We start from the raw sequence: 15,729 nt of genomic DNA, 5'->3' as shown, positions 1-15,729 counted from the left end.
CGTTCATTGAACGATAGTTCATGAACTCGTTCATATCAACGTGAACTGAACGTGCTGTATTAATGCCTGATGAACGTTACTGTGAACTCGTTCATTCTGGTGTCTGTGAACGGCACGCTCTCTCAGGTAAACTTCGTTCAATAGGGTGCCAGATTTCTATAGAGCCTTCCAGGCGAAAACCCGGCTAAAACACACCGTAAACGGATCTTAATATGTAGCGGAAAAACACCCAATCTGGCAACACCAGCCACCAGTGTCGCACCGCCGTCCGCCGCCTGCGTGACGCGTCATCAAAAAAAAACAGCAAACGACAGCAGCATGTAGCAAGAAGGCGTATGATCATTTAAAATAATTTTATGATGTTTATGACAAGGTCGGTGAGAATAGGAGACAAAGCATTAAAGCAACAATGGGGAAATGCTGTCCCCTCAATGCTAATGTAAACCCTGGTTGGATAAGGATTCAAAATTGGATATGAAGATGAAATCTGACGCATAGCTTCATTGTTAAAACTGATAAAATAATTGCTGTCTGTGATTCTATATGGGCTGTGGCAATAATTTTGAAAAATAATAGCTCGCAGCAACGTATGGAAAAAAAGAACTATGAACTAGTTCATTTTTGGAACTGTGAACTTTAGTTCAAAATTTTGTAGTTTGAACTATGAACTGAACTAGTTCATTTTAAAATTTGTGAATTGATCTTTGAACTAGTTCATGTAGAAAGTGAACTTTCCCAACACTGTCAGGCGCGCACAAGTTTGCAAAAACAAATTAATTACACACAAGACAGATTAATGCGCAGTAAAATTAATGCCAGATATGATTAAGTGATGAGGCAGGTTTATCTGTTGATCTAGTCTCGGATGAATGAGCAGTACAAACACGGGGCAGTGAAGCTTGTTGCGTTCACATCTACATTTATCAGCAGCTCCCTCAGATGTCCGCTGTGCTTTGTTTATGCAGCAATCAGCATTGGAGAAGGACTGGCTCATCTACATAACATGCATATTCAAATCAGGCTCTCTGGCTCCCTTTAAAAATTCTCTTTGACATCCCCTCGCTTGACGCTAAGAGACTGTCATGAATAAATCACTGTAAACAATGTGTTAACACGTCGCCGCTGCATGCCTGAAACCATTATGTACCCCCTCCACTGCTTGCTTCACATCATATACGTAAATATCATGAGCATTTAATGGAACTGCTAGGGTTACTGACTTTGGCAGAGGAGAGTTGGGGATACTCTTGCTGTCTTTCTTTTAGGATGATATGGGACACCCAGCATTTCTAAACACCAGATTTGAGTTTTAGGAAAACTCTGGACAAACGAGTACAATGTACACTAAAATAAAACGCTTCAAAGTCACAGGGCCTGCAGCAAAAGAGTTAAGTGCAAAATGTTTTTGAGATGCTTGACTTTGGTTTACTGACGTGCGACTTCATTACATCCATTTTTTTTGTGTCACATGCTATTACAAGCACATCACTTACATTAGCTTTTAACTAGATCAATTATAACTCCAGGGAAAAAAATATTGTATATTTATACTTTAAGATGAAAATACCTAAACTTAAAATTGCTTTGCCACTCCCAAAAACAGCAACATTTGAGCACTCCATGCAGCCTTACACAGGCCCAAATTAACATAGTGTAGTGTAGTTGATTCGTTTGAATGGCTGATTCATTCCAGAATGAAGCAAGAGACTGTCTTTATGAATAGGTAATTGAATCATTGGTAATAGATTAATCTAAAAATGCAGTTTCATTCTGCATTTCATTCAGTGGCTCAGCTGTGACTGTTTGAAATTATTTTCGTTGTAGAAATAGTGCAAAATCAGGCAATATTGTTAAAGTCATTCAATGTAGGTTACTTAATATTAACTTATTGTTTATTGAACTGTTGTATTAATTTAATATCACATTTGCAAACTCCCTTAATAATCTTTAAAAGCTTGTACTCCAGTTCATTGTGATCTCACAATGTTCCATTTATAATTAATGAAGCTTTCTACACTGTACAACAAATCTCTTATTTACACCCTGTCTACACTTTGTTTGTGATAACAAGATGATTTGTGAGCTTGCATAACTCAGCAATGAACAAAACTCCAGTATTTTGAGCAGTGAGTGGATTCTGAATAACACTGCATTCAAGGTATCAACATAAGTCTTCGATACACTGCTCAATGTTGAAAAAACAAGCAAGTAGAAATCTTTGAAGCTCCCCTGAACGCAAACACAAATATGCCCCTGAGTCGCACGCAGTACTTTTCAGTCGCAAATTTGACTTAAATGGTTTTTTTTACGTTCCACATGTTTTACGTCACATTTTATGTTTCAACCGCTAAACTGATGCTGTCTATTATTAAGATAATTTAATGCCTTAAGACTGTAAGCATACATAAAATTTGCATGCGCATGAGCTTTCTAACGCTGTAAATTACGTTTCAATCGTAAGAAAAAGCATTTTACTCTCACTTATAAGTGTAATTCAAGTTTAGTGAAACTGCAGCTTCATGCTAAAGCAAAATAAATATGATCTGCATTCTTCTGTCTTCCATTTTTCCGCGCTTACACTTTTGGCACGTTGTTTTTGCTAAAAGACAAAAAAGTCAAAAGCAAAACTGCACTTTTATTTAATTTGAGTTATTTTAATTGTTCAGCAAACTAAATGGAAATTATATATATATATATATCAGTGGCGCCCCCAGAAAATTTTAACAGGGGTGGCCAGATGAGGCCACAGTAAATCTTGGGGTGGCACACCAAAATAAAGAGAAAATAATTAAGGGTTTCCAATATTGACAATAAAAATGGTATCCCTGGTATTTCTGGGATTTTATCGATAACGATAAATAGACAATAATGTCACTTTAATTGTGCTGATATCTTCTTTCTAATTGTGCTGACAGATGACTCCTGAATTTTTTATTTTTACCTTTACGCCATTTTTTCTAGAAGTGTGCACCATCTTTTAGGTCAAATACTTGCATTTGGGCTGTTACCAAGCAAATGAAATCAGTATCAACAAAAATGATCTTTGCAATGCAGAGAAAACAGAAGCTGCATCTGAAGTGCCATTGAGATGTTTTTACACACTGTTTAATGCAGCTCTGTGGGACATGGTAACTTTAGCCTGCAGTTATAAATTAATAAATAATGTTCTGATATTTTAAAAATAAAACATTGAAAACTGATGTTCGAAATTATTTAAAAAATAAGAAGGTACCGTAAATATGAAATTAAAGCCAGCAGTAGGTGGCAGTGAGTCACTGTTAATAAGTGAGTCATTGCCATTGAACCGAATCATTTAAACGGTTGATTTATTCGGGAACGAATCACTGTCATGTTGCTCAGAGACGCAAAACAGTGGCTGTGTTTGGAATGATTTTTGTTTGAACTGTTGTATAAAAGCAATGTCACACTTGTAATTATGCTGACTTTTAGAGAAAAATGTAACTCTTCGTGTGATAATAACTATATGAAATTATATAAACTATATAGATCTATAAATTTTCTGCCCCATATCTTGAAAAATGTGATAATTCTAAATTTCCAGTGAAAGAACGCACTACAAATGCGTATGCGAACCAGTCTAGACCATCTAGACGTATGTGCACACTCTGTGATTTGTTTGGACGGGGGAGGGCGACGGGGGGAGGACTACTCCGGTGCTGCCAATCTGCGATCTTTTTTGGTGGCTGCAGCATGTGCTGTATTTTTATTTATTTTTTCCCCCACTTCTTAAACTATTACGAATTTACATTCTGCATTTAAATTTATAGTAGGTTACACACTGAAAATCATCCTAGGGGTGGCCACAGGGGTGGCCAGAGTTTATTCAGTGGTGGCCATGGCCACCCCTGGCCACCCCTTGGGGGCGCCCCTGATATATATATATATATATATATATATATATATATATATATATATATATATATATATATATATATATATATATATATATATATATATATATATATATGTGTGTGTGTGTGTGTGTGTGTGTGTGTGTGTGTATTTTTGGCTTAGTATTACATTAGAATCATTATTATACTCTTATACATTTTGTTCTTTAAAACATTTTAAATGTTTTTAGCGTTAGTTTGTTTTTTCACTTTCACAGTTTTTTCATTTTTGCCATTTTTATTTATTTTCTTTATTTTTAAAATGTGTATAGGTAGTATTGATAAAGTTTTAGTTTTTAGTTTTGGATCTGTTTTATTATTTTTTTAATACTACAATTGATTGCTTCTGTTGTCCTTATTTGTAAGTCGCTTTGGATAAAAGCGTCTGATAAATGACTAAATAAATAAAAATAACTATATAAATAAATATATTGTATCATTAACTCTTCATTTTGTATGTAGCTGCATCTCTCCCATCAAAATAATATATATAAAAAACATAAAAAAGGACTAGTAGTCATTATCTTAATCACTTGGTGCTACTCTATTGGCTGGTGCCCCAGGGCACTCGTCCAATCCCGTCTATGGATAATCTGGCCCAGGCCCTATATGACACTGACTGTCATCAAAACTATACCTTTCAAATGAGATGCAATTAAAAACTTGGCTTGAGTTCAATTTATAATGGTAAAGTGAAGTGGAAGGGCATTTCGGGCGATCAATACTAATATGTTCATTTCCTTTAAGAGCTGCATGCAGCACAAGCACGCAATGGATTTTTCCCTTTTAAAAAATGTAGCTCATCATATGAAGAAGAAAACAAGAAAACTTGGTAATAATTACCCATCCTTTACCTATCATCACCAGGGTAGACATGGCTGGAAGAAGTGAATCAATAGCCCGATTTGAGCCCAATCAATAAGCAGCAGAGGTGAAATATTATGATGATATAAACATTAGACACTTCCATTTTGACTAATGATTACATCTATAAGGTTCAGCTGGAAACGATACATGATGCACAGGCACGGCAACAACACTAAATGAGGAAATGCTGTTAAAACATGCAGGATTACATTTAAATCACACACTCGTTGGATAACACACAGTTACAAAGGTGAGATCACGGATAGTGGGGATGGCTCATTTAATATGTCCATGGGATTAGGCAAAGATTCGACAAGAAGCTGCTACCGTTTGCACCAAAACACCAAAAGACAGATGAGCATGGGGATAAACACCGGTGGGCAAGGCATTTGGACTCACCATATTGTTGGTGGCTCGGATCCCTCCACCTCCAAGTAATCATACTTTTCCTCCGTCTGGAAGTCTGTAAAAATGATGGAGATGGTGTCTCCGGGATCAGCAAGTATGGTCCACGTACAGTCCGCACTATTGTAATATTCACTCGGGAAATTGGGACTCGTAATGATGCCACTTGAACCCCTCAGAGTATCACCACATGTGTCCTCAGCTGTCAACCAAACACGAAAAGACTTGTGTTAGGAATCGGCCTTTAATTTTCTAGACATATTTATACAGTAGAAAATGACAGCTGAACCTTTTGGACTAAATCGAGGCCACATTTTACATTTGTACACCAAATTGTTGCATGTATTTTGTTGCCAATTCACATTGAGAATTTTTACAGCCCATTGTTGGGTGCTAAAAATAGCTTTATGGTGAGATTGTTCATTATTGAGGGTATGAGAGAGAAGCCATGGCTATCTGGCGGTGCCGTTCATTAATCGGGCACACACTAGTTTAAAAAAGACTCACTTCAAATCTGTCCCATGATGCCTTTTATCGGGTTTTAGTGAGGCAGTGGCTCTTCTGGGTGCTTCTGAAGCTTCGGCTCTCTCATTTAGTTTTGTAAATGGATTCTGTCATGACAAGGTTTTCAGAAAAACAAGGTCCCAGCTGCATTTCCAAGTAGACTCAGAGCTCATGTCTGGTCCCTTCTGCTAGTAGGTGTCCAATTAAATTTGAGTGCGAACTTTTTGAATTTACCAATTGCAAATTGTAATTTTGCCTTTGGAAATCGAGTTGCAAATAGAACTACGTACAGATAAAGACACATGGACTAGTCTGTGCAAACATGATAAATTATATAGAAATAATTTATACAAACAAGCATCCACTCATATGTACGTACAGTCATGGCACATGTGAACGTGCATATAGTGTGTACATAAATATATAGAAAGTGATGCTCTGATGTGGAGAATCACTTTAACCTGGAATCGACACATTGTAAAGGTGCAAAAATTCTTGGCAACAAGAAGACTTACATTGAAACATTTACAAGAGACACATTGACATGTCCGGGACGGAAGCCATGTCCATGCGCACACACCCATACATTTGCATACATTACACTTTGAGAACGTACATACATGACATGCATTCACAGGCAGAAATATTCAAGAGCACATGCACTCACAAAGACTAATGGAAATTTTGATATCTCTTACACGTTAAGCTAATGTTTATAAATGAACTACCTTTGGAACACAGCGATCTGTAATACCTCATTCTAATTGGATAATCATGGAATTCAGCAGTCAGATATTTTCTCAATAATCACTGTCATCTGTGGTGACGGATATCATTGAATTTCATTCAATTACTTTGCATCTTAGTTATCAATTGTAGTGAAAATGATCTTGGTAAACTTCGGTAAGACTGTTATCAGCATGACCTTTTCTTTTGTGAAACAGTAAAGGAGATATTTAGGAGAATGTTCAAGCTGCTTTTGTCCATAGAATAAAAGTGGATGAGGGCCGGAGGCCGTCATTCACTTCCATTGTTTACAAATGAACAGTTTGGACATTTTTCTAATTATGTCTTTCAGTGTTTGAAGCTAGAATGTAAGTCTGTCAGGCAACACTTTAGTATAGGGACCTATTCTCACTATTAAGTAGTTGCTTATTAGCATGCCTGACTTACTAGCTGCTTATTAGTACTTACTGTATAAAGCACATATTCTACATGACCATATTCTACTTTCCTAATCCTATAGCAATACCTATCTTAATTATGAATTTGGTCTCAAAAAATGCATAATTACTGCTTAGTAAAATAGTTGTTAAGTTTAATATTGGTTAGCATTAGGAACGTAGAATATGGTCATGCAGAATATGTGCTTTATAAGTACTAATAAACTAATAAGTACCAATATGCTAGTAATATGCATGCTAATAAGCAACTAGTTAATAGTGAGAGTTGGTCCCTGTACTAAGGTGTAACCAGTAAGTCATACAGGTTTAGAATGACACAAAGTGAGTAAAGAGTAAAAGAAGTGTGGTAAATAAGCTCTCATTAAACATTAGAACCATAATAAACTAAATGAATAAACATATGAAACAAAAGAAAATGCTTGATATGGTTTGAAGTATGAACAAAGGTGTGAGAGAAACAAAAGAGGGAGTCAAAAAATACGTTTAGTGCATTTGTGTAGTGTTTCAAAGCTTTTCCTAAAACATTTCTACACTCTGAGTCTGAGTGATGCTAGGAAAAGTCATGAGACATAAAACCTGAACTACAGTAGTATCAATGCTAATGTCAGTAAAAAGCACGAACACACACTTATGCATGCACAACTATTAATATCACTGAGCATGTGATCGACAGCCTCATAAAAATTCCATTACATAAAAGGAACTCAGGAGAAAAAACGGACAAAGGTGTGTTTGGGTGAGTGTGAGAGAGTGTATTTCTCTCCTTTGTTTACACTGAATGTGGATGCATCTCACTTAAATAGGTAAAGATAATATGAATAAGGTTTTTTTTGCGCAGCTAGTACACATTTTGCAAAATGTATGCAAATGAAGTTTGACGATGCCTGTGGGCAGGTTTAAAATGATCCTCACCAAAGTCGTTGAGGTGGTCTTTTGGTGTGTTGCAGAATATGCAAACACGTATAAACCAACAAAAAAACTTCCAATTCAGGAAAATCTACTTAAATGATAAAAGGGAAAAGTGATGGTGTGTGTTTCAATAAATACTAAAGGAGCTTGCCTTTGACATTTGCATTGTAATGTGGAGCGACAAACTGTGGGCTATGATAGATTCCCTCAGGGAAATATTTGTGTCAGTCATTTGTAAATCAGTTCTGCATTTTTATGCATCTCCCAGTGTCAAATGTGGATGAGCTAGCACTGCATTTCATACAAACTGGAATAATAATGCAAGAACATATAAAGTCAAAGAGAAAGAGAGAGAAACAAATCTCATTCTACAGTTGTTCTTGGGCAAACAGCCAACATGACCTCCAATTCGTATTGTACTGTTAAAGGCACCTTGAATATAGTTATAAATATGTCAAAATATGGGGTCAATAGTACAGTTGTAATCTATGCATATCTGGTTCTGTACAACCAATACAAATAAAAATAACACTCTTCTTTGTCTGTTTTCAAACAAGGGCCATGGTCGATACATTTAGGAGTGCTCAAGTACCAAGTGTGTTGTATTTAAGAATATTTATTTAATTATTAAATGGCACAGTTATGCAATGTAATGAAAAAAAAAACTGAATTGTTAAATTTATTAAAACCTACCTTGCGTTGCATTTAAAGATCTTTTAAAAACTTGACATTTCTCGCTGAAATGCTAAAATGCTGAAAAGTGTGAGGTGACAAAATTACACAAAGGCAAATAGTAATTTAATACTATTACATAAATATTTATAAAGGTGCTTACATTTTAAGTACTCTATAATCAACTTAACCAGTCCAAGTTTCAACTTAAATTATGTAAAACATAAGGTGCCACGACTTATTGATCTCATCATTTTTTACAGAGCTTAAGTATAAAATTAAGAATATTAAATGAAGAACACATAAAGCTCAAATACCAAAAAAAATTGTTCAACACCTGAACAACAACAGATGTTGTGCTAACGTTTTTTTTTTTTTTAATACTGAAAATTCCTGTTTGAAATAAGTTGTAAAATGATTGTTGTTGGTTTTCAGTTATTCAGACATCAGTTGCTGGCTTCCCTGCACGTATTTTCTGCTCAGCCCATCAGCTAGACTCCAGACACTGAGACAGGACTATGGATTGAAATGCAGAACTGGTATAAAGGCTGATGCTATGATGGCAGACACAGACACAAACATGTTAGTAAATGATCGTTCAGGGGCCCATGGGATGAGATGTGGTGTCAGGAACCTGACACTCTCCTGTCCATCAGCTAAAAGCCAGCCTGACTAGACTATATATGTACACGCTGCAATGGGCCATTAAGATATACAGTGGGTTCTAAAAGTCTGAGATCAATGAAAATCTGGGATGTTTTAATAAGTTCATTTAATAACTTTTTTTTGCCTTTGACTTTGAATGAAGCCATTCTTCGTTGCAATATGTCCAATACGAGTCCATCACCTCTCCAGATCCATGAAATCACATTCTGTCACAAAACCTATTTCTTTCATTTTCAGTTTCCATGCAATGGCCTATCTACCCACATATTGTTTTCTCGGGGGGAAAGCACCTGCCGGAGACTGGAGGTGGAATCTAGGCTTGATGGTGTCTCTGTATAATCCATGTGATGTGACAGTTGAGAGGGGTGGAATATGGTGATTGAACTGCACTGAGCCATGCTGGGGGCTTTGGTTTAATCCAGTCATCGAAGAGCAGGAGAAATGAACACATTCCTACTGAAGAACACTCAGCTGAAGAGTGCATTTGTATGTGTATTATTCATGCATGCTCAATGTCAAATGCAAATAAACTCAAATGGAAATGTACTGTATTCATAGGTATGGGTATATTATACAAGGGAAATTCTGTTTTTATTGCATGAGAAGAAAGGGCAAATTAATAATATGCAGCATATAAAGGCAGGATAATGACTGACATTCACTAGTCCAATCAGGAAAAGGCAGAATGTTTAAACATACCTGGTTCTTTTTAATTATTAAATTTTTATTATGTATTGTTGTTGTTATTATAGAATAATAATAATATTCCAAATAATTCATTAAATAATATAATATAAGTATTTGAAAACATACAAACAAAAAAAAATTCCAGTGTGGCACTAACATATCTTCACTAAATAATTAATATATATAACTTGATCTAAATTTGGAGTGGCAAATTCCAGAAAAACTGGCCATGGTAAGTCTGCTCTCGGCAGGTTCATGAGCACTGAATGGCCACTGACATCCTGGACCTCACATCTCCAAAAACGTTGAACCAAATTTTAAAATAGACATTTTCTTTATTAACAAACTGCATTTTTGAAGTCTAAACAACTACATTATCGCCTAAAACTCTCAAAACTACATTCCGTGAAACAATAACAGTATTATTTACAAAATCATAGTATATTTGGGCGACCACCATGACACTCGCTGTGAGAAATACCACAAGTAGAGTGATATAAAAGAATGGTTACAGTGCTGTTATCACTATAATATCACACCTCTGGAAACGGCGCTCAGCCAATCAGATTCAAGAACCAGAAAGAACTGTTTTATAATATAATATAATATAATTAGGGCTGGGCAAGTTAACACATTATTATCGCATTAACGCATTAATTGATTAACGCCAATAATTATTTTATCGTGCATTAACAGTTTTTTTTTTATTATTATGAAAGTCTGTTGCTCACTGGCTCTGAATACACATACAGACAAATCACGGGTCACAGGAGGGGATGCTCCCAATCAAATTATTTACGCTAAGCATCAGCATTTACAAACCACTGTCCACTGTTATTTGTAACAGAAAATAATGACTTTAAGTAATGTATAGTAATGACTTTATGAATTTCTTCACTGATAAAATAGATAACATTAAAAATACAATAGCAAATGTAGATTCTACAACGTCTATCACTTCAGTTTCATCCATCGCACCCAAAGATAAACTGCAGTGCTTAGCAACTATAGGACATGTTTATTAGATCCTATACCCACTAAATTACTGAAAGTTACCTGTAGCCGAAGAACCGCTTCTCAATATTATTAACTCATCGTTATCTTTAGGTCATGTCCCAAAACCATTCAAGCTGGCGGTTATTAAACCTCTTATTAAGAAACCAAAACTAGATCCTAGTGAACTGGCAAATTATAGGCCTATTTCAAATCTTCCATTTATGTCTAAAATTTTAGAAAAAGTTGTGTCTGCTCAATTGAGCTCCCTCCTGTAAAAAATGATCTGTATGAAGAATTTCAGTCAGGTTTCAGGCCCCACCATAGCACAGAAACAGAAACTGCACTTGTTAAGATGGTTTACATCCTACCTGTCCGATCGCTACCATTTTGTTTATTTAAATGGGGAGTCATCTCATTTATCACCAGTAAAATATGGAGTGCCACAAGGATCCGTCCTAGGTCCCCTTCTATTTTCAATATACATGTTGCCTCTTGGTAATATTATTAGAAAATACGGGATTAGTTTCCACTGTTGATGATATTCAGCTATATATCTCAACGAGACCAGATGAGACTTCTAAATTATCTAAGCTAACAGAGTGTGTTAAAAATGTAAAAGATTGGATGACCAATAATTTTCTCTTATTAAATTTGGATAAGACAGAGATATTAATTATTGGACCAACAGTACACAGAATCTTGTAGATTACAATTTGCAACTAGACGGATGTACTAGTTGCAAATTTGGGAAGTCGTGACCTAATGGTTAGAGCAGGGGTAGGCAAGTTCGGTCCTAGAGAGCCGCAGACCTGCAGAGTTCAGCTTCAACCCTAATCAAACACACCTGAACAAGCTCATCAACCCATTCAGGATTACTAAGGTACAGGCAGGTGAGTTTTTTTTTCAGGGTTGGAGCTGAACTGTGCAGGACTGCGGCTCTCTAGGACCGAACTTGCCTACCCCTGGGTTAGAGAGTCGGTCTTGCAATCGAAGGGTTGTGAGTTCGAGTCTCGAGCTGGCAGGAATTGTAGGTGGGGGGAGGGCATGTATAGTGCTCTCTCCACCCTTAATACCATGACTTAGGTGCCCTTGAGCAAGCCACCGAACCCCCAACTGCTCCCTGGGTGCCACAGCATAAAAATGGCTGCCCAATGCTCCGGGTGTGTGTTCACAGTGTGTGTGTGTGTTCACTGCTGTGTGTGTGCACTTTGGATGGGTTAAATGCAGAGCACAAATTCCAAGTATGGGTCAACATACTTTACGTCACTATACTGTTACTTCCTCTACAGTCAAAAATCTGGGTGTTATATTAGACAGCATCTTGTCTTTTGAAAATCATATTTCCCATGTTACAAAAACTGCATTCTTCCATCTTAGAAACATTGCCAAGCTACGAAACATGTTACCTGTTTCTGATGCAGAAAAGCTAGTTAATGCATTCATGACCTCTAGACTGGACTATTGTAATGCACTTCTAGGTGGTTGTTCTGCATCTTCAATAAACAAGCTACAGGTAGTCCAAAATGCAGCAGCTAGAGTCCTTACCAGGTCAAGAAAATATGATCATATTACCCCAATTTTACAGTCTCTGCACTGGCTACCTATTAAGTTCTGTATCAGTTACAAATTATCATTACTTACCTATAAGACCCTAAATGGTTTAGCTCCTGCGTACCTAACTAGCCTCATACCATGTTACAATTCATCACGCTCCCTAAGGTCACAAAACGCTGGACTTTTGGTAGTTCCTAGGATAGCAAAGTCCACCAAAGGAGGTAGAGCTTTTTCACATTTGGCTCCCAAACTCTGGAATAGCCTTCCTGGTAATGTTTGTAGTTCAGACACACTCTCTCTGTTTAAATCTAGATTGAAAACACATCTCTTTCGCCAAGCATTCAATAATGTATCTCTTAAATTGTGACTGCAGTTGTATCTGATCAAATGAAAGTGAAAGTGAACAAAAGTGACGTGACATTCAGCCAAGTATGGTGACCCATACTCAGAATTTGTGCTCTGCATTTAACCCTTCCAAAGTGCACACACACAGAGCAGTGAACAACACACACTGTGAACACACCCCCGGAGCTGTGGGCATTGCTACAAATGCGCATTCTTATTCTTTAGCTTGGGTTAAACTAATTAATTTGACTTTGTTGGAACAGCAGCTATGCTAATGATGTCTCTATTTGTTTCGTAACTAGGATTTACACAAGCGCTAGTCTGGATCCAGAACACCTGAGAAGAGATGATGCTGACCCTCAGAGGACCCCAGATGATGCTAACCCTGAATCAACAAACATAGATAACAAATATTGCTACAAGTGTGACTGCATCATATAATAACTGCTGTTAATAATGTTAATCATCTGGCTGACTACGTCCTGTATTAATTTTTCTGTAAATCCTGTCATACGTGCACAAACTGACAGTCACCACTTATAAGCTACTACTAAATATTGTAGAAACGTAATTTTCTGTAAAGTTGCTTTGTAATGATTTGTATTGTAAAAAGCGCTATACAAATAAACTTGAATTGAATTGAATGCAACAAGCTCATTATCATGACTTCGTAAATGGGAAATAGGTAGTTTCCGATTTAAAAGCATTAGAGCTTGTTATATTTCTGAATTTATAAACATTTTAAACAACATTATGGTTAATTTATAATTTTACTTTATGTTATTCTATATGTCTGATTATCATTTAAAAGATTTGAAATGCTCTATCTTGAAAAAAAAAATAGCCAGTGTGGCAACTGAGACAGCCTCTGGTCTAAAATCACATCTGCTCCTCGCCTTAAAATCAATCAGTTATACAGCATCCTTACTGGCATCTCTGCAGTCCTCCAGAGCCTTCTGTGGTTATAGTGTCATATTTTGTTTTCACAAATATTCATATTTGTGTTGACATGTTTTCCTAAGGGTGATTGACATGATAAATGAGCTTCCATTGTAAATGTAGTAAATATGTTTGTGGGAGGGCAAAAGAAATGAAGCCAATGCACTGAAAGATATCTTGAAGTTCTGAAGAGAAATGAGAAAACGATCACTCTGGTGTGGATTCAGGAATGCGCTGGTCCCTCCATACGGTCTCTAAGGAGATTTTTGAAATGTCAGTCCTGACAGCTTCAACAAATGTGGGCATGCAAACATATTTTCATGCTTTGGAGAACCCAGGAGGCACAAACCCATTTCAACTTTTTGATTTCAACTGCTGTGAGGAGACTTTGAAATGACCATGATGTAAGAATAAATGGTACCTGCAGAGCTTTGGGAATAAAAGCATCTGAATTTGAATCCATGTACCTGATAATACCTACCCGGGCTCATGGCATAAACGTACCTGGGTGCACATTTTAGCGAGACACGAAATACGTACCAATAAGTACGTATCACTGCAGTTTCCAAAAGAAATGAACACTAGAGGCAGTAAAACTCTGACACCTTTTATTCCTTTTCACATAAATTTACAGAGTTTCAATTAATAAAGCGTATTTTTCGCAGAATTACTTGAAGAATATCATGTTGCGACTTCAAAACAATATTAATATGCTGGGAGATTTGAAAACTGATGCTTCTGAACATTAATATCGCACATATCCAGCTTTATATCTATGGGTTTTCAGAGGCGGTAGGTTTGTTCGGTAGTTCACGGAGTTCGGAGATGGACTTCAGAGGCAAGGAGCTCCAGTTAGAATCCCATGAAACCACAGTTCGACAAAGCTGTTCAAATCTGCATATAAGTTAGTTAAACCGACATCAACAAATGCATTTTTATATCAGTTTTGCATTTGTTAACACTATCGGGTAGGTTTAGGGTTGGGTTTGGTGTAGGGCATACATTTTAGCGACAGTCCCCGGATCTTTGAATTCTGAATTGCCGCAATACGTACCAGAAGCAACATAATAAAAACACAGCAATATGTAACTAGATTAACGTAATCAAAACGTGCCAGATTTCACGTATTAAACCTGTGTTTTAGCGCCACTCAGTGGACATCTCTCTTTGAAACTGTTGCGAAACGTGCAGTGAGGTACGTAAAAATGGTCTTGCAGAAATGTACCCCCCAGGTACGTATTTTCATGAGAATGGGTTGTATAATACACTTGTGTAATACACAATACACGCAATTTCTAATAATCTACAGGGGTGTTTCTTAAACTTCAGGCACTTTTACGCTCCAAGGATTCATTACTGTTAAAATTAACAGATTCAAAATAAGTCACCTTATTTATAAACTATATACATAAATTATAGGAAGGTCAAACATATTTATTACTGTTAACTGAGTCTTTATCACTTATTTTTGCTACATTCAAATGCCCTTAATTTATATTTTACTCTTGTCCCAAGTGTGCATTTATTTGATATAAAAGTCCACCATAAATATTTTGGGACAGCCTTTCCTAGTTAAATCTATTCTGTATATGACACTCACAAGCAACAATGAAGTTGGCCATCCAGAATGTCCATTCAAATCATAATCAGCCTTACAGAAAGAAGCTACCCAGAAGAGGGAATTGATGCAACTGCAGCAGCTAAATCGTCTGCTCTCAAGTTTTTTGATTCATCACTGCTTTGTTTGGGGGATGAGGACTGTACTCCTAATTAAACCTAATATATTTCAACTTTTTTCTTTTTGTTATATGAAAGTCACTATTTTGACCTTAATGGGTGGTTCAGACTAAACAATTTTTGTCGGTTATGACAGACGTTGTGTCAGATTATGCGATTTTGACTGCTAAAATCTTGTAGAGTTGGAAACATGAAACAGGTAGACTACAGTACACATTGCTACCTGACCATTCATCGATTGCTGTCTTTAACAACGTGCGTGCTGTCATCGATTTGGCGGGACTATGAGTGTAAACAAACAATGGCTAGCAGCGTGTCTTGTCATCAGAAAAGACCAAAAAGTAAGAAAACCT

The 15,729-nt window shown here is 36.5% G+C and overlaps 1 protein-coding gene across 5 annotated transcripts in view; it reads right to left on the bottom strand.

Annotated features, from left to right (window-relative positions):
* The window catches only part of LOC132104209 (CUB and sushi domain-containing protein 3-like), a 435,094-nt gene that overhangs the window by 240,762 nt on the left and 178,603 nt on the right, over window positions 1–15,729 (bottom strand). For 4 of the 5 annotated variants that reach the window (XM_059509502.1, XM_059509503.1, XM_059509504.1 and 1 more), the window contains exon 5: window positions 5,178–5,385. In XM_059509502.1, coding sequence (XP_059365485.1) covers window positions 5,178–5,385 — 208 coding nt within the window. The remainder of the gene's footprint in view (window positions 1–5,177; window positions 5,386–15,729) is intronic. The other variant, XM_059509505.1, reaches the window with a different exon arrangement.

This window comes from Carassius carassius, chromosome 25 (assembly GCF_963082965.1).
Source record: "Carassius carassius chromosome 25, fCarCar2.1, whole genome shotgun sequence".
Lineage (NCBI taxonomy): Eukaryota > Metazoa > Chordata > Actinopteri > Cypriniformes > Cyprinidae > Carassius > Carassius carassius.
The sequence above is the reverse complement of the archived record's forward strand: the minus strand, read 5'-3'. Positions and strand labels throughout refer to the sequence as shown.